The sequence below is a fragment of the Podarcis gaigeae genome, assembly GCF_964106915.1.
Source record: "Podarcis gaigeae genome assembly, chromosome: 11".
In the NCBI taxonomy this organism is placed as follows: Eukaryota; Metazoa; Chordata; class Lepidosauria; order Squamata; family Lacertidae; genus Podarcis; species Podarcis gaigeae.
In genome coordinates, this window is record NC_139687.1 from 28921681 (window position 1) to 28940956 (window position 19276).

Here is a 19276-nt window from a genome sequence, read left to right on the forward strand (position 1 = left end):
ACAAGGCAGCAAGAGTTTAGAAGCTGAATAAGGGGAGTGTTTAAGGCAACAGAATGAGCAAAAGAATGATTGGTTGTAAGAGTTAATAGGTCAGCATTAGAGGAAATGAGAAGTGTTTCCTTCAGAGATCGAAACGGAACAAGTTGGAAACTATCTTTCTCAGCAGCATGTGGATATTCAGGAGTGGATTTGATTGGAAGGAAATATTAGCTGATAACCAAGTTGTTGACTGGGCCAAATACACAAACTGGACAAAGGATCTGCAGACAACCTCTTTTAAGTTGTTATGTGTACATATAATTTCTTAAAATGAACTAAGGAAGAAACAAAGGTCAATCAATCTGTTAAATCTGTGATCAAGGGACGTATCTTGCAGACCCTCCAAGTGTCCCTATTTTCTAGAGATGTCCCAGATTTAGAGAAGCCGTCCCAGTTTCTGATTTGATCCTGGAATGTCCCCCTTTTCCCTATTTTCATTGGAGAAATGTTGGAGGGTATGGAGTTATCCAACCCCCAAGCCATCTGAAGGCAATCCAGTGTAGGAAAGGGTTTTTTAAAAATGTGTAATGTTGTATTATGTTTTTATGTATATTGGAAGCTGCCCAGAGTGCTGGGGCAACCCAGTCAGATATGTGGGGTATAAATAATAAAATTATCATCATGGAATGGGACATCCCTATTTTCATTGGAGAAATATTGGAGGGTATGATTTGTGTGTTAGTTACAGGCATACGTATATACAGAACTAGATATTTTATTGCTCTTAAAAAGGGTTGTTCCTAGATCTCCTTAGATGAAGTAAGCCACTTTTTTATTGTTCAGACTTTCCCTTGGCCAGAAAACATTTAGCAACTGTAATTAATGTAGACTAAAGATAAAGGTACCCCTGACCATTAAGTCCGGTCGCGGATAACTCTGCTCATCTCAGTCTAGGCCGAGGGAGCCAGTGTTTATCCTCAGACAGCTTCCGGGTCATGTGGCCAGCGTGACTAAGCTGCTTCTGGCGAACCAGAGTAGCTCATAGAAACGCCGTTCACCTTCCCACCGGAGCAGTACCTATTTATCTACTTGCACTTTGATGTGCTTTCAAACTGCTAGGTGGGCAGGAGCTGGGACTGAACAATCGGAGCTCATCCCGTCACGGGGATTCAAGCTGCCGACCTTCCAATCGGCAAGCCCTAGGTTCTGTGATTTAGAGCACAGTGCCACCCGCGTCTCTTTCACTGTAGACTAGATAGATCTTAAGTCAGGGACAGACTTTGGTCTTTCAGATTTCAGCAGCACCCTATGCAAGGCCAAAATTCAATCTGCTTTCTAGAAAGAAGCTAGGAAGCAAAATATTTTAGCCAGCAAATGAACTCAGACTTGCGACTGAAGAGTGATTTGTTTCAACATGAGGAATTAGAAAATACCTTGGTCCTAAAGAACTGCTATTTTCCCCTTCTCTTTAGTGCACTTTATTCTGTCATATTTTCTAGTCACTAGAATCTCCATAGGTTGCCCAGGTAGGCCCAACAGCAGTCAATCAGGTCAGAGGAAAACTATGTACTTTTCAAATTAATATAGTGTAGGCTTAATTATCACAGATGTTTTCTCACCACCACCAAACACACACGCAGCAATCTAATAAATGGGGGGTGGGGGTGGAAGATGGCGGTTTAGGGATAGGAGATTATTATGAAAAGTGCTGAAAATAATGCCATTATATATTTTTTTATCCAGCTACATTTATAATACTGCATATAGTGTTGGTTTCCCCCAGCCACCTGAAAAAGTTCTAAAGCTGAAAAGGATATAGGAAAAGGCAACTACAATGATAAATGATAAATGCATTGGTGCACATTATTACGAGGGTAATTTGTTTTTTATTTAAGTTTAGTTTTTAATTTAGTGCAAAAGACAGTTACACAAACATGATCAAGATTTTCAAAATCAGGAATAGTATAGAGTATGGGAAGGCTAATATTATTAACATTCACACTGATCCAGTGAAGTTATAAGAGCTTTTTTTGCAAGAGACAAAATAAACTAGTTATACACAATTAGTTTAAATGAGTTGTATACAATGGCTATACAAATTGAAGGTGACTTGTGCAACCATTCTTTTGCTTCCCCTCCTCTCCCCTTTCTCCCCCAAAATCCTCTCCTGAGGGCTGCAGGGCTAGGGGAGATACAGGTTGCATTTGGCTGGAGGAATAACCCAAGTCAGGCCAAGGCATTTTGCACTGCCTGAGCTTTGCTCAAACAAGCTTCATCCATACCATTTTGGGTGGTTCTAGAGAGGTTTGGGGAGAAGGGACACGGGTGGCGCTGTGGGTTAAACCACAGAGCCTAGGACTTGCCAATCAGAAGGTCGGTGGTTTGAATCCCCACGACGGGGTGAGCTCCTGTTGCTCGGTCCCTGCTCCTGCCAACCTAGCAGTTCAAAAGCACGTCAAGTGCAAGTAGATAAATAGGTACCACTTTGGCGGGAAGGTAAACGGCATTTCCGATTGCTGCTCTGGTTCGCCAGAAGTGGCTTAGTCATGCTGGCCACATGACCCGGAAGTTGTACGCCGGCTTCCTTGGCCAATAAAGTGAGATGAGCGCTGCAACCCCAAAGTCAGTCACGACTGGACCTAATGGTCAGGGGTCCCTTTACCTTTACCTTTAGAGAGGTTTGGGAGGAAGTAAATGGGTTGCAGAGAGGAGAGGAAGAGGTAGTCGTTGCTCAAGCTGTCTACTCACACAAGCAGTGACTCAATGTCCTAAAAAATAGAAAAGTTTGTGTAGTGTAAATCTAGCAATCGGTATTAGCCATGCAAGCTAAATACATAGGAAACATGCCTCAGAGGACAAGAGCCAGGTAATAGGAAAAGCTATTGCTTCAGTCTTCTGTGATATTCCAAGAGATATTTGGCTGTCCATTGCATAAAGCTGATCTAGGTATAAGTAGGACTAGATTCATGTTACTCATTTTTTAAAGCTATTTACTTCTGGGATATAAAAATAAAAATGAGGAATGAAATGCTGCTGCTTCGTGATTTTACATGTTATCTCATTCTGGATAAGGAAGGACTGCTTTTGACAAATAGCTTTGATTTGAAATTTGTAAAATAATGAGAATGCTCAAGCTCTACAGCTGTCTTGAAATGTTGTGTCTCTGCTAAGCAATTCCGCTTTGGACATTACACAGTGTTTTGCAGAAGCCGAAGGCATGTATATACTCATTGGTCACTCATTACATCAACCAAGTCATCAGAGCTTCTCTATCCTTCTTAAAGGCCTTCAAGTATTGTATGCTTGTGCCCAATGGTAGTACTAGTGAACATGGGAATTGCTGACACCTTGTGGTCTTATTCCATATTTCTAGTGTATGGCAGATCATTGGAACTTAGTTTCAATGAACTTTAGCTGAGTTTGGGCCCTTAAGTATTAAATCTTATTATTGCCAATCTTAAAGGGCCCCAACATAGTTAAAGTTAGTTCTGACTACAGTTGCATTGATTTCAACTGGAATTAGTTACAACTAACTTTAGTTGCATTGAGGCTCTCATCTATGAATCGTAAAGAAACAATGTCTTTGCAAATGATATTTTAGTTAAAGATATGGAATTAGGTTGCGTCACAGGTATCCTGCATCTAAAGTGATTTATATCACCTTAGTTTAGTTTCAGCTATATCTTCTGTAAATAAATCTCATTTGGGTATTTTCTACATTGCAAGCAAATAATTTAAGACACAATCTTCTGGCATTCTTTCCTTGGTTATTTCTGTATTGAAGACTCCTCTCTTTTATTTTCCAGGATGTCAGTCAAATACAGGGAAGGTTGTTTTTTTTTAAGAGTGTACTTCTTCCTAACTGCTGGCCTAGTGAAAAGTGTGCTCTCATTGAGTTCCTTTTAAGCCTTCAGTCATCACAAACATTTTTAAACAGAACTCTCTCTCTCTCTCTCTCTCTCTCTCTCTCTCTCTCTCTCTCTCTCACACACACACACACACACACACAAACATACTTTGGTTGGGTTGATGTATTTATCAGTAGGGAGATTCAGCTCTATAATTAAGGCATGTTGAATACTTTGTTAAAACCTTTATTCAGAATCATCATAAAACAGTGTTTCTCAAACTTGGGTCTCCAGCAGTTGTTGGACTACAATCCCCATCATCCCTAGCTAGCAGGACCAGTGGCTGGGAATGATGGGAGTTGTAGTCTAACATCAGCTGGAGACCTGAGTTTGAAAAACACTGTCATCAATAGATATTAGATGTCCTATCACTCCGGTTTGGTCTAGAAGATTTCTTGTGATGGGGAACGGTACAAACTGTCCAAATTTCAGACTTACAACACTTTACATATGAGAGGTAGACAATATTTATTTTATGCCATGCATACACAGTGGCAGGTACCACTCTAACTTGGCTCTTTTTGAGTCCTGCAGCTTGTTAGAGATGGTATTAGGGCTACAGTAGAGGGCTAACCAGTCATATTTGCTAGGAGAAAGGCTTACACGAGAACTTGGTTACAAATGTGGGGGTTTCACATGTCCTTTGTTTCCAAGACTCAGGAGTTTATCTGAGCTGTGCCCTATTCAAACACTATTGAGAGCTATGCTCAAATAACTACATAGTTTTCTGGAGCCTTAAAAATCAACTAGTGTTACTTTTTCTGTTTTCGCACAGCTGCACATCTGATCTGTGGTTAAGATTTGAAGGGCAATGGAAAACGTACTGAAAAATTGGTGCTTTTCAACAATTTAAAAGAGTAGATGCACAAGAGACTGCCAACTTACGAGCCAGGAAAATATTCTCAGAAAACAGTTCTTGAAGAGTTCTCTGAGGAAGGCTTGTAAATACTAAATCCTTTCAAATTGAGCTGAAGTGTTATATGCAAAAGGAGCTTCCCAATGTCATCAGGCTGCCCAGTGTTGGGGGGAAAAACCTTGTACTAGATGAACCTTTCATCTGATCCAACAAGACAGTCCTCAAATTAATGATGAAAAGAACCATGAATTTGGTCATCTTTTAAGCAAGGGCGACTACAATCACTTAGTGCTGACTGTACCAGTAACTAGTCATCCAGGAAAAACATTACACATTGTTAGTACATGACCCATGTGTTCCCATCCAGAGAAGATGTGTGTTTAAAAATAAATCCAACAGATGTTTGCTTCTAAACTCAGCTAATCACCACAAATATATAGCCAGGTATATTGATAGTGTAAAACTCACCCTTTATATATAATAACAAAGATTCTGGTTTAGATAAATGGGTCACTGCTCTGATATGACATGAAAATACCTATGTTCACATTACATTATAGTGATGGTATTTGTGTCTTCTTTAGCTAAGGGTTTAAAGTATAGTCGAACTCAATAAAATATAGTAATTTAAAAATGCTGAGTTAGCCATAACAGCAAATTCAATGAACATTAAGTTGTAGCCAATGAAAAAGAGCAAAACAAAGATTTTTGGTACCATTTTACCCAATACATAAGTTATATATACTCTTTTTTATCGTTCATTCTTTCAACAAATGTTTCTTCTCTTATTTTTTTATTTTGTTTTCTAATACTGTGTTCTCTGTTGTACACTATTATTATTTGAAAATTTCTTTTTCTGATTATTCATAAATCACAGTTTAAGAACATAGAATAGGACTGGTTAGCACATACCTGTAATGTTAAACTATGGCTTGTTTAAAGAAATATAACTGTAGCTTGTTTCTGTGAGTAAACTTGACTCTGGGTACCAGCAAAACAAGATCATAAACAATAGTTTGAAGTCCCTTTGTGAATATTGGCTTTCCATTACTGTGGTTTATCATTTTTATGTCATAAATTTATTTTATTTCATAAAATTTATATACTGCTTGATTGTAGAAACCCTCAAAGCTGTTGACCATCCCTTTAAATTCTAGAACCGATTCCTGTGAAAAGCAAAAAGACTTGAGTAGTTTGGCGAGCTTAAAGTTAGACGCATTTGCACTTTAAGACTTTTTGGATTTGTGTTTTCTACAGATGATTCAACGAGAGGCAGAAGTAAAGAATAAAGTTACTGCTGTGGCATTGACGGACTCTGTTCACAATGTGTGGCATCAAGAAGCTGGCAAAACTATTCGAGAGTGGATGCGAGAGGTGAGGCTCGATTCTGGTGTGTGTGCTGGCAAACCTAATCTTTTCCAGTTTTATTAGGCTCATTGAAATTTACCCTGTGGTCTGAACATAGTCTGATTTCCTTTCATTTATGTAATAGGTATGTAACTATATTTGGATCCTCAAATCCTATGAGCAGAACTCTATTGTTTCCTGCTTGCAGAAGAAGGGGAAGGTGATTTTTGATGGATCCCCTAGGCCCTGCTAAACCATGTGCCCCTTCTCCAAAATAAATACGTACTGGAGCAGGCTTCCTCAAACTCGGCCCTACAGATGTTTTGAGACTACAATTCTCATCATCCCTGACCACTGGTCCTGCTAGCTAGGGATCATGGGAGTTGTAGGCCAAAAACATCTGGAGAGACGAGTTTGAGGAAGCCTACTCTGGAGGATTGAGGAATACTACAGAATAATAAGGGGACATCAGGTGCAGAACAAAGTGGGAAAATCTTCTCCCCCTTTTTTCTCCAGCAGAAGTCCCCACTGGATGAAATACCACTTGTGGAAGGTCAAGTCAGGATCCAAGTCATAAAAAGGGAGGAAATGACTTCAGGATGACTTCAAAGCTCTTTAACTCCCCTTTCTCTGATTCTGACACTTAAGTTCTTTGTAACTGAAGAGTATTTTTTGTGGCTCTTTCCTTTGTGAATCCTTGAACAGTGAGATGCCAACCTTGTAAAATAAATACAGTGGTACCTCTGGTTATGTACTTAATTCATTCCAGAGGTCTGTTCTTAACCTGAAACACCACTTTAGCTAATGGGGCCTGCCGCGTAGCCGCCACGCAATTTCTGTTCTCATCCTGAAGCAAAGTTCTTAACCCGAGGTACTATTTCTGGGTTAGGGGAGTCTGTAACCTGAAGCGTACGTAACCTGAAGCGTATGTAACTCGAGGTACCACTTTATGTAGAAATGTACATACATTTCTTGTTGTATCAGGACTGTGTGTGCTTTTACGTAACATATTCATAAGACTGGAGTACAAGGGTCTCAAGTTTCACTTTTAGGTTGGCCAAACACTGGTGGCAGTACGGATGATGAAGAAGGTGCATTTAGCAGCCTGCGCTGTATCTTTAAGTAGCTGGTTGACAGAGCTCTTTCAGATAGTGACTCCCACCAGAGCCCTTCAACCAACTGATTACATTTTGAGGATAAATTCACTTGACACCCCCCCCCCCAAATCCATGTCCTCTTTATGCTTTACCCCATCCTTCTTGGCTTATTAAATTTGACCGGTTGCATCCAGAGCAATGTCAACCCAGTGTATGAAAAAGGCAAACAGAACCACGATGAATATGTTCTACCTTCACTGTCAAAGGCAGTATGCTTCTGAATACCATTGTCGAAACAGCTGAAGGGAAGAGTGCTGTGCTCAGGTCCTACTTGTGTGTATCCCACAGGCATCTGATTGACCACTATGAGAACTGGATGCTGGACTAAATGGGCCATTAGCTTGCTCCACCAGGCTCTTCTTATGCTCACTTCATGAGGGACCAATGCCTGTCACAGTGGTATGGACACTCCTAAAGAAGCTGGCCCTAGATCTGTTTGCCTTAGACTAACTACCGACCAGTTAAAAATGCCCACTTTCAAGATAAGGTGGTAGAGAGGGTTGTGGAAGGTCAACTGCCAGAATTCTTGGATCATATGGATTACATAGATCAGTTACAATTGGTTTAGCCCTGGCCATGAGGCTAAATTGGCCTTGGTCTCCCTGGTGGGTGACCTCTGCTGAGAACAGGATAAGGAACCTTGCTCCTTCTTAATCTCTCTGTGGCTTTTCATACCATTGATGTTGGTATCATCCTGGATTGGGGAACTGTGTTATAGCGCTTCCAGTCCTACTGTTGAGGCCAAGTCCAGAAAATAGCATTGGGAGAGAACTTCTTGACCCCGTGGCAGTTATCTTTATGGTGCAAGGCACTATTTTCTCCACAATGCTGCTTAACCCCTATGTGAAGCTTTTGGTCGTTTTCATCTATCTAGAAAAGCTTGCTGAAACAAAAATGTATCCAATTGTTTCTGGAAAGTACAGATAGTGGGCATCTGCCGTATCTCAGCAGTGATGCTGTTCCACAAAATGGGGCAGTCACACTGAGGTGAGAAACCTTAAAACTAGTGTGAGATATGGTGCAGCAGGGCTGCTTTTTGAGTGGGAATTGATGAAAAATGCCAACACCTTATGTAAATGGAGAAGCCATTTAGGATTTCAGCCAATGTCAGCTAGTTGGCCCAGTGCTATTAATCAGGATTGAATGTTAGAGTTTATTTCGTAAAATATTATTTGTAACCTTATTGTTTCTGATTTAACCATTTAGTTTTACAGACCATGGTAAGGGCAGAGAATTGTCTAGGATAAAGGCTGACAACTCTGACCTGAAATACATTCACACAAAAAGAAAGAAAAAACCCCAAACCTCTAAAGCCTTTGTTAGAAAATCCAAAGTTGCTTTATGAGAACTCAGAACATTAAATACACGCCATAAGGAAATATATATATATTAAATTTAAGTCTCCCATTTTGAATCTGATAACTAATTGTTCTCTGAATACATTTAAACATGACATGTTCATTATCTTTTATTTCATTCTCAGAAAGTGGATCTTAAAGAATAAGAATAATGGCTAGTGAATTAAAATATGGATGGGATGTTAAAGAATCTCATATAAGTGGTATTTTTACACTGTGTGAAATTCAGGTGATTGTTACTAAAACTATATCTTGTCACCTGGGTATATTTTTACTTCACTGGGCTTAGATCTAGTGGTAGAATGAATAATAATTAAAATCTTCTCTCAATTGCTTTGTGTATGTAGTGCTAATTGCTGTCATTGAAATAATTAATAGTTAAAATAGCAATTCTTCATTTCATCTATCTACCCTATATCATGAGCTGCCTATTTTTAGTGCCAATAGAAGTCATAATTTTTGAATTTATTAGGCACTGTGATGACTGATAAAACAAATCTTCCACTTTCATATCTTTACTTTGCATTTGAGAATACTTAGTTCTTACAGGCAAGTGGCACATTGTATATAAAACTAGTTAATTGTCTTCAAATCTTCTGTATTATCTCAAATTCTCTGATGTAACGTTCTATCAGTAATAATATTAATTTTACCTATATCAAATGAATATAATACTTCATAAAAATTCCACTACCTTTGTAATTTACTACTGTGCTACAGTTCCACAATCAGCTGTTAATTAAAAACTGGCATGCAAATTATAAAATGTGCATCTTAAAGCCTTTGTGAAATATAGAAATATTGCCATCTTAACATTTTAGTGAAAAGATAACAAACACACTAGCCAGTTATATTTTTAACTGTTTTCATGGGTTTTTCACACAGTTCAATGGTTTCACTGATCTACTGTTTCTTACAAAAATCTGCCATGCTTTGTGAACTTCACTTTCTAATCTCATACAGCAACCCTTCCTTTATGTTCTTCCTGCTCTCCCTGGTCCCAGAACAGTAGGGTTGCCTTGACAAATCTATTCAAAAGCCATTCCTCTGCCTTTATTGGTGGGGATTGGAGTCTTTGAAATTCTCTCCTCACTGCAACACAGCTGACATCTTCTTCCAGACAGAATGAATTAAGGAACTACAATAAGACACTTGATCTACCAGTCAAGGATCTTTCCACAGTGAGGACGGATTCCATGGTGCACAACTAGGGCAGCAAGCATCTAAAAATATACAATACATGCTTGTTTGCAAGGAAGAACAATCGGCCATTTTGAAACAATGATTAATGGGATTTTTAAATAAAATTCTTCAGTAAAAATATTTACACATTTGTTTGGCTGTATGTTACAAAAGTATTTCTGTGTTTTAATGTAGCTATTTGATTTTTAAAAAGTGAAATGAAAATTCTTAACATTTTAACAAAAGCTTTTGTAGATTGTTATTCTACAGGAAAAAAATTGTGAATGAAATATTTAATGAAATAATGATTTGCCCATTTTATAAATATGTTTAATTTGCAAATTTAGCAATTAAGTTGTAAAGTAAAGCAACTGGGTTATTCTTATTTTGATTTTGATTATGTATTCTGTGTTTCTGTATCGTGATTTTATCTTGTAAACCGCCCTGAGATCTACTGGTATAGGGTGGGATAAAAAATTAATAATAATAATAATCATAATAAAGCAGAATATAACTGATACTGTTTAGCCAAAGATGTAGATTAGAAAACAAAATGTAAAAATAAATGTAGTGCATTTCCGTAAAGAGAAACTTTTACATTTAACCTATCAGCACTGTTCTAATATGTGAACAAAGTTTTCTTTAATATATTTCCTTACATGCAGCTTTACAGCCACTCTCTGACTGGTATATATGTAAACAAGAGATAAATGATCATTAATTAATGGTCAATTAATTAAGCTGTTGGCAGCTTTGCGGGGCAGAGCCTGTCCTCCACCATAGCAGCTGCAGCATCAGGAGGTTTCCTGCAAGAGGGTCTCTCCCTCTGGTTGGATAGATTGAGTTAGCCTACCTGCCAGATTGGACCAATGGCAGGCAGTCTCACTTTGGGGGGTGGGTCTGACTGGGTCCACAGAGAACTCCACTCATATCCACTCCCCCAGGGATAAAAAATGAGCGTGTCTCATACTGGCTCACTGCATTGCCTTTTTTTGCATCTCCCTCCCACCCTCCCTATGTTTCTACCCCAGGATGATAGCTACTTCTTGTTGAGCTTCAGCTCACAAACTGCAGTTGTCACCTTACTCTGGCATTGCAATCCCTATTCTTAAAATCTGGCAGTTATGGATACATAAAGTTCTGAATAAATGCTCTTATTCAAATTTGTCTCCCTTCAATTTCAGAACTGCTGTAATTGGGTGTCAAGTTCAGATCCCCTAGATACATCAGTAGAGTCCATGTTACCTGACTGTCCACGTGTCTCTGCAGGTATGCAAACTCTGAACCAGAAGTGAAACTTAAAAGTTTTTATTGTTATATTTTTATTGTAGATGCTTGTTTCTGCTTTCTATAGGACATATATACTGAAACGATACAATATAAATGATGATCCAGTTACAGCACCATACAGTATCTGCTACTGAAGTCAGCTTTCAGAGTGCAAGTGGAAGTTTACTTATTTACTTACAAGAAAGTTCCCCACTCCGTGTTTTTACCTTATCTAATTCCAACACCATTAGCTTTCAGGATTTTAATGTGGGAATAGAACAGTGAGATCCTAGCACTTTTGTTGATTAGTTGAAGGCATACTAACTGAGGATTACCTGTCTGCAATTCCTTTCAGAGATAAAAGCATATTTAATATATTGTCAGGAAGTATTTTTCTCATCCCAGGGCACTAAACCTTTCCATTGTATCCTGCCTGTACTTGTCTTTTCTCACCCATTGCTGTGGGATGCTGCAGTATTTGAAGGTCACCCAAGCCTCTCTGTAACATTCCTAGACATACCATGCTTCTTTCTAGAAAACATAGAACACCATAAAATAAAATGCTCCTTTTAACCCCACCTCTAAATTCCAGGAGGAACCAGAAGTGGAGCAGGATCTGCATACAATTCAGCAAGGTGGTAGCAAGGGTTAACTCTCACTTCATTAATGAAGTGCAAATTGCTAAGGATTAGAATACAATTACTCCCAAGCAGCTGAGTTCACACTTCATCTGAAGGTGGATTGCTGGACTGGTAAACTGCAAGTGTGAATTAGTTCTATGTCTCTTGAGCTGCAAGAAATCATTATTACTATTCGGGGTGCGAGGAATTCTAGTTGGAATTTCTGCAGCTCCCCTTTTGGATACTTTCTTATACTGTGACTGAATGTTAGGCCTCATATTATAAAGGGGTGTTGCTATACAACTGATTTGCCTTTATTTCTTCAGACTTGTACTTCTTCAGAACATACAAAGAAAAAACGATGTGCTTGCAACACACCTTTAGTTAATCGTTGTGGACACAGCAGCCTATGGCAGCCACTAGACCTGGTGGGGTGGCTAGGAGGTTGCAATGGCATGGTTAGTGGGATTATGGGCATGAATCCAATGGGAGCATGGCCAAACTGTTCTGGTCTCCTCCCTTTTTTTTTTCTTTTTTGCTCTTCCAAAAATACTGTGGACACCTAAGAATTGCATTTTTATAAATACTGTTGCATGCCACCCAGAGTCTCTGAGCAGTGCAAGATTCCAGGAGTTCCAGGCACCATTCCTTCAGAATAAGGGACAGTGGAGACTATGGTGTCTTTAGGATACACAGTTTATTTACTTATATATATACAATCTCAACCTATAACGGAGGAGCTCACACCATCAACACCCCAAGAGTCTTGCATCTCCCATAGCAACAGCCTTGGATTCCAACAGAAATCAGACATGGCTCTGCCACTCCCAGCTGCCTAGCCTGCAGATTCAATCTTCTACCCCACATAACTCAACTCACAGCTCAGGCCTTTGTATTTCTAATGACCAGCAAATTGTGGGAGGGGGGACCACCCATTTGTCATCTGACACAGAGCTACTTCCTTTGTTACCTCAATTGCCTATACTTAGAGGGCCATTACCTCACCATGAAGCCAGCCCTGCTATTCCAAGAATTGGATCCATGCAGTCCTGCTAAGCTGTGTGGGGGGAAGCTTGGCTTTCCAGAAGTTGCTGAACTACAACTCCCAACAGCCCCAGCAAGTATGGCCTGAATGGGTTTGTAGCTCAGCAACATCTGGAGGGCCAAAACTTACACACAACTGCACTAAGTCAGAGTTTTGTTTTGTTTATTTATTAAATTTGTATACCACCCATCACTCAAAGAGCACAGGGCAGTTCACAACATAAAAATTCAAACTGAGAACACAAAAGACATAATAAAACAAAAACAAACCAAAAACACCTCCCACAAGTTTGTTTAAAAGGCCATAGAATGTTAATCAGCCAAAGGCCTGGTTATAGAGAAACATTTTTGCCTGGCACCTAAAGATATGTAATGAAGGCACCAGCCAAACCTCCCTGGGGAGACCATTCCACAAACAGGAAGCCACCACAGAAAGGCCCATTATCATGTTGCCATCCTCCAGACCCCTCGAAGAGGAGGCACATTAAGAAGGGCCTCAGATAATGATTGCAGGGTCTGGATTGGTTCATCTGGGGAGAGGCAATGCTTGAGGCATTGCTCCTCCTCTACTTAACAATGGCTCAGCACTTTAGGGACCTCACAGAGTTAATAGCCTGGGAGGGTGGGGAGCTGGGCCCCCTCTTTTCTTCCCAACCCTATACAGCATATAGCACCAATGTCTCACAACAAATGTAACTGAAGAACCTAAAGAAGAGACAATGCATGTGTTTTTGAAAACGAGGGGAAATTATTATTCTTTTAAAGAAGAAAAGTAGTCTGTGGCAGCCCCCGGTATTTAAAGAGCCCCCACCCCTGTTACATCATTAGAACCAGAACATAAACCTATGAAACTAGAAAAGAGCAAAAAAGATCAATGTTTGGTCCACATCCTAGGTACCGCACCCTCACTAAACGAGACCTTATGGATGATTCACTAAATGATTGTAGGATGATGTGTGTACTTGAGCTTATGGCCTCAAATTCTCTTTATCTTATATGCTGCTTTATTACAAAAATGACGACTAGACTACTGATCCTAAACTGAATAGTTAGTTGCCCAACCACCCAGTGGAGGAGCTTCATGCTCCAGCACCGGGGGGGGGGGTGGAGAGCAGGCTGGGGCGGGGCTGGCGCATGACCCAGGGGCGTGGTGCACCACCCACAGGGGCATGATGCACATCCTGGGGGTGTGGCGTGCATCCTGGGGGCATGGAGCCTGGTGGAGGCAGATGCGATGGCACCCCACCGGGATCATGCTGCCAAAGGCAGTGTGCTCCCCCCGCACTCCTCTTCCTCCGCCAGTGCAACCACCCACTCCAGAACCCACTGCTCTCAACTGACTCTCAACTGCCTCTCATTCAAACTCCCTTTCAAATCCTCATCCAGTCATCACTCACCACCAGAATTCCACAATCTCTCTTTCTCCCTCCCTCCCTCCTTAACATTCCCATAACAATTCTGATACAATTACCTTAATAACCCTGTTAACATTCAATATTTTATACACACTGTTCCCTATAACCATACTGTTAGAAGCACTTGAGCTTCCCATTCCCAGTTCCTATGGGGTTAAGCAAACTGCAGGTTCTCTATCTCTGTTCTAAAAACCAGGTGTCTTCCCTCAAATGATCCTGGGAATTGTAATTTGTTAGGGTTTCTGGGGATTGTAGGTCTGTGAGAGGGAAGCCACAATGGCGCGAATCATTTCGGGGGAAGTCGTGCTTTAAATGCGCATTGGATGCTCTTTAAAACATAGCATCATAGAACTGTAGAGTTGGAAGGTACCCCGAGGATCATCAACCCCCTGCAATGAAGGAATCTCAACTAGATGATCCATGGCCAATGGCCATCCAAGCACTGCTTAAAAAACCCAAAGGAAGGAGAGTCACTGCTTCAGGCCCTAAGGGCCTCTGGAGCAGGAGAAAACAAGCTTGCTCCATCCTCCATGTGGCAGCCCTTTAGACTTTAGTTATTGAAAGGGCTGCATGGTGGGCTCATATCAGTGTTATGAGAGTGTAAGCAACACATTTCTCTTTCCCCTTTCTCCACACCATGCAAAATTGCAATGGTAACCAGAAGGCTGGAGTTTGCATTGCCGGGGGTTGGACTAGATGACCCTTGGGATCCCTTCCAACCCTGCCATACTATGATTATATCAAGCAACTAAAGGAATAAAAAGATGCTTTTGAAACATTTGGGAATCATAGGAACACTCTCTCCCCCAATGGCTTCCAGCAAGAGCTTGCATCTTCCTTAGGAGAGAGCCAGGCCAGAACAAGGGGGGAAAGCCTCAGAGTTCAGGTAGGTGGAAATGCCAATTGAGTGTCCTGTACTATAGGAATGCTTCCTTCCCATGTCCCCCACCCTCATGCGCCAGACTGGTGCTAGCATGGCTGGAAGCCAAGTGCCTGCTGATTCCTCCATTTTCTTTGCAGGGGGGGAGCCTTTCCCCAACATATACTTTGTTCTAGCCAAATCCCTGGAGAGACATGATGACCCTCAGGTACTGGGGCAGAGGGAAGGAAGGGGTCCTTGTGAAACATGTTTGGGGAGTCTGTGGCTTCCAGCAAGTCCTTTTCAGAAGCATTGCTCCCTCCAACGGGAGGCTGAGCATAGCCATCACAGCTAGTTGCCTTTGATAGGCCTCTCCTCCATGCAATTGTCTAGCCCCCTTTGAAAACCATCCCATCCAAGATGCTCTTGTGGTGCAGGGGTCAGCAAGGTTTACCTCACCTGGGCCGGTTCACTCCCACGGAGATCGATCCGTGGGGTGGATCGCGTCTGCGCAGAGACTATTTCCAGTGCCGCAGAAATGAGTCCCCAGTGGGTGGCTCGGTTTGGGGGCAGCTCGTGGGCAGTTAAATGGACTGCTTGTGGCCCATGGGCTGCAGGTTGCCGACCCCTGTTGTGGTGCATCTGATTCTCCTATGCTTCCTTGCTCCTGCAAGGAGATGACTATTGTGAGATCCTTTGGTTAACATCTATCTGGGAAGGGAAATATTAAAGAATCAGAGGACGGGTGCGCTTCCCTTGAAGCACAACTGATCAAGGTAGGCAGATCTGTTAGCATCTTGATAAAGATGCTCAAACGACAAAGGATGCTATTATACCCTGCAAGCGTCTCAGGAAAAAGCTCCCAAGCTGATGGAGAAGAGAGCAGTTAAGTGGGGCTCCAGGTTGCCATTTCTGGATCTCACCACAGCCCTTCCAAGTTGCCCAAGAAACTGTTGTCACAACAGTTTTTTCCTTGCACCTCCTTCCCATGATCCCACATGGGGCCTTCTCAGACATATGCTGTGTCTGAAACAGCAGATCCCACCAAACCAAGTAATCGAGGACCCAGTCAGAAAAGGAGTGTGCGCAGTCATACCAGAAATAAGCCAAATAACTAAACAGGTACTAGAAGTCACCCCAGAACTGGCCCTACTGAACATCTTCCAAGATAACAATCCCCACTCATACTATAAAGAGCTCATAACCCACCAATGACATATGATTCAATATGGCTAACTTAACCCGACAACCCCCCTCACCCACACACAAACAAATCCCACTGCAGCCAGCCAGAGACGATCAACCACACCCTAGGCCACCACAACTTCTCTCACCACCAAGGAAACATAACAAGCAAATAGAGAACTTCCCCAAGTGACGCTGACAGAAAAAACCTAAGCATACACTAAATAAAAGAACTTAAGCTTTGCCGCCTCCCATCCCCTCCCCCCGAGACTGTTCCCTCTCCTCCTTTTACAGGCACATACAAACACACTCTTGAGAGCTGAACCGAAACAGGTTGGCACAGTATATTTGTTGCACTGCAGCCTGTTGTACCCCCGTAACAGCAGATTCATGTATGGAAAAATGCTTTCAAAAACATGTCAGCTTCAGTGGCTAGGGACAAATGATGAACCTGAGGAAGGAAGCAGTTTCTATAGGATGAAGAACTCCACATAGCTACCAAGTGATCTTTTGATTTAAAAGTTACATTGAAAGTTTAAATGTGTTTGTTTTATTTTGTGGGTGTGACCTTTTTATTAGTAAAAAGTAATACAAGTTATTAAGATCCAGATATATTTGTATCAGGTTACATTCAAGGTCACCCTGGTTTTTCTTTAATTTGTTCAGGAAGAAAAGCAAGATATATCTAAGGAGAAAATACTGTCTTGCCACTTGGAAATTTGTAATTGTTATGATCTATTTTTTTTCTGAAACACAAAGTGTGTTCTAGCTTATGGAGAACTTTGGAATTTTACTTTATTTTTTATTTTCATTTGTTAAATGTAACTACAGATATGAGGAACATGAGTAGAAGTCAAAAGCAATTTAATTGAAATGAGTCAATATGATTTTTTGATTTATTTTTTTTTTGTACAACACTGGCTATGTAGTTTCCTCTAGTAATTGAAGTATCCATCTTTAAATAACTGGTTCAACTTAAATACCATTTTAAAAAGTAATGAAGGAGCAACTATCAGTTGCAAAAGATTATCTTAGAAATGTGAACTATTGTAAACCTATGCAGTGGTGCATACCCAAATCTATAGGCAGCTTAAAACAACAGCTCTAAGAGGTTTAAATTGCTACATTAATTTCATTTAATGCTCTGTGTATGCCTTTGTGGATATGTGATCTGGCACTTTTCCTGATTTAGAAAATGTGTTCTGAGTCTGTGATGTGCATCTTGTGAAAGGTGAACTTAGCTGAGGGAAACTATATGCATGATGACTGCAGAGTTTTTTTCACTGTCCATTGATACTGCATTATGCTTATCCATAATTTGAACATGCATGCATATACTGTTTTTCTAAAAGAAGAGGTGCCAAAGCTCACCATGAACACCTCCATTGTTCTCTAATAATGGCAATGGTGCCCAGGTGCCGGAGCTGAGTCCCTGTGAGTTCCTATGGGGAAAAAGCCCTGTCTCTGCTCCCTTTTTCCTGGCACTGGATGGGGGGGCAGCACCATATTTGGGCAGCACAACCCATTTCCCTGCACTGGGCACTGAGCCAAGGGGGCACTGTCTGCCTGGCTTTGGGAAGGAGGTCCTAGAGCCCTTCCACCTCCTTTTCAAAGCTGGGAAAGTGCTAACTAGAAGAAGAGTTTGGATTTGATATCCCGCTTTATCAATACCCAAAGGAGTCTCAAAGCGGGTAACATTCTCCTTTCCCTTCCTTCCCCACACCAAACACTCTGTGAGGTGAGTGGGGCTGAGAGACTTCAAAGAATTTTGACTAGCCCAAGGTCGCCTGGGCTTTGTGAAGGGGGCAGCGCTTTCATGCCTCCTTCCCAAAGCCACTACCGCCTCTACCCCAGGAGCCACTTCCTGTTCTCCACCCTGCCAGAGCCACCAAAAAAGTCTAGCAGGCCAAATGTGGCCCATGAGCTGCATGTTGGAGCATCCTGGTCTATAGTTTGGAACACTCAGCGAAGGGCCTTAGCAGAGGATCTTAACTGACCTCCAGTTTAAATAAAAGCAACAATGATCCCAACCCATTATATTTTTGATAAAGAAATCAAGAATATAGATTTTGAATTGTGAATTGAAGTTAATCTGAAGATATGCAAAATTCAAAAACTATTGTGAGATGTAAAAAAAAAAATCCACTAAAATGATTCAAGAAGAAAATATAGCTTTATTATACATATATATAAAAGTCTGCTGAATAAGAGCAAAAAAATAGCCACATTTTATATGAGCTAGAATAGTGGGAGGAATTTGACTTTTTATGAAAAACCAGGAAGGGTCTTTCATTCATATATATATATATATATATATGCAGTGAAGAGCATCATGTGATACCTTTAGAAACATTAGTAATCATTTGATTTCTTTGTCTTATGACAACCAGGAAATCCAATAGTAAATTAACTTGATAACTAATATAAAATGATGAAAAATGATACTCTAAAGCTATCAAAATTAAATTATCAGTTTTATCTTATTAATATTTACTTGCAAACATTTTGATCAGAACAACCTGTAAACTTATTTGCTCCAATTTAATTCTGCACCACAGAGCCACATACAAGAAGTTATGTTGTCATGCAAAATTAGAGGTAACGTCACAAGTTGCCTTATCTCTTTGTTTTAATTATGTAAGTCTGTAATCAGATAGACACAAATAAGTTCCAGAAAAAGTGAGCCATGAGTAAAATATGGTACATCATAGATTAAAATGGCTATCATTTGCTTATTAGATAACACAAGAATTCTCCCCTTGTACTAAAGAACAAGCCACAAAATCTCTCACTGCATTTGGATCTGTTTTAATGGCAGCACAAGACAGGACTGAATGGTTAGTACAGTGGTACCTCGGGTTACATAGGCTTCAGGTTACATACGCTTCAGGTTACAGACTCCGCTAACCCAGAAATAGTGCTTCAGGTTAAGCACTTTGCTTCAGGATGAGAACAGAAATCGTGCTACGGCGGCAGCAGGAGGCCCCATTAGCTAAAGTGGTGCTTCAGGTTAAGAACGGACCTCCGGAACGAATTAAGTTCTTAACCTGAGGTACTACTGTATTTAAATTACACACAGCCTTAATTGATGTGGGCT

The 19276-nt window shown here is 40.7% G+C and overlaps 1 protein-coding gene across 8 annotated transcripts in view; it reads left to right on the forward strand.

Moving 5' to 3' along the window:
* The window catches only part of ARB2A (ARB2 cotranscriptional regulator A), a 211560-nt gene that overhangs the window by 132606 nt on the left and 59678 nt on the right, over window positions 1-19276 (forward strand). For 6 of the 8 annotated variants that reach the window (XM_083703286.1, XM_083703284.1, XM_083703287.1 and 3 more), the window contains 2 exons: window positions 6001-6117; window positions 10972-11056. In XM_083703286.1, the coding sequence (XP_083559412.1) occupies window positions 6001-6117; window positions 10972-11056 (202 nt within the window). Of the gene's footprint in view, window positions 1-6000; window positions 6118-10971; window positions 11057-11141; window positions 11171-14945; window positions 15022-19276 lie in introns of those variants that run through there. The other 2 variants (XM_083703282.1, XM_083703285.1) reach the window with 2 other exon arrangements.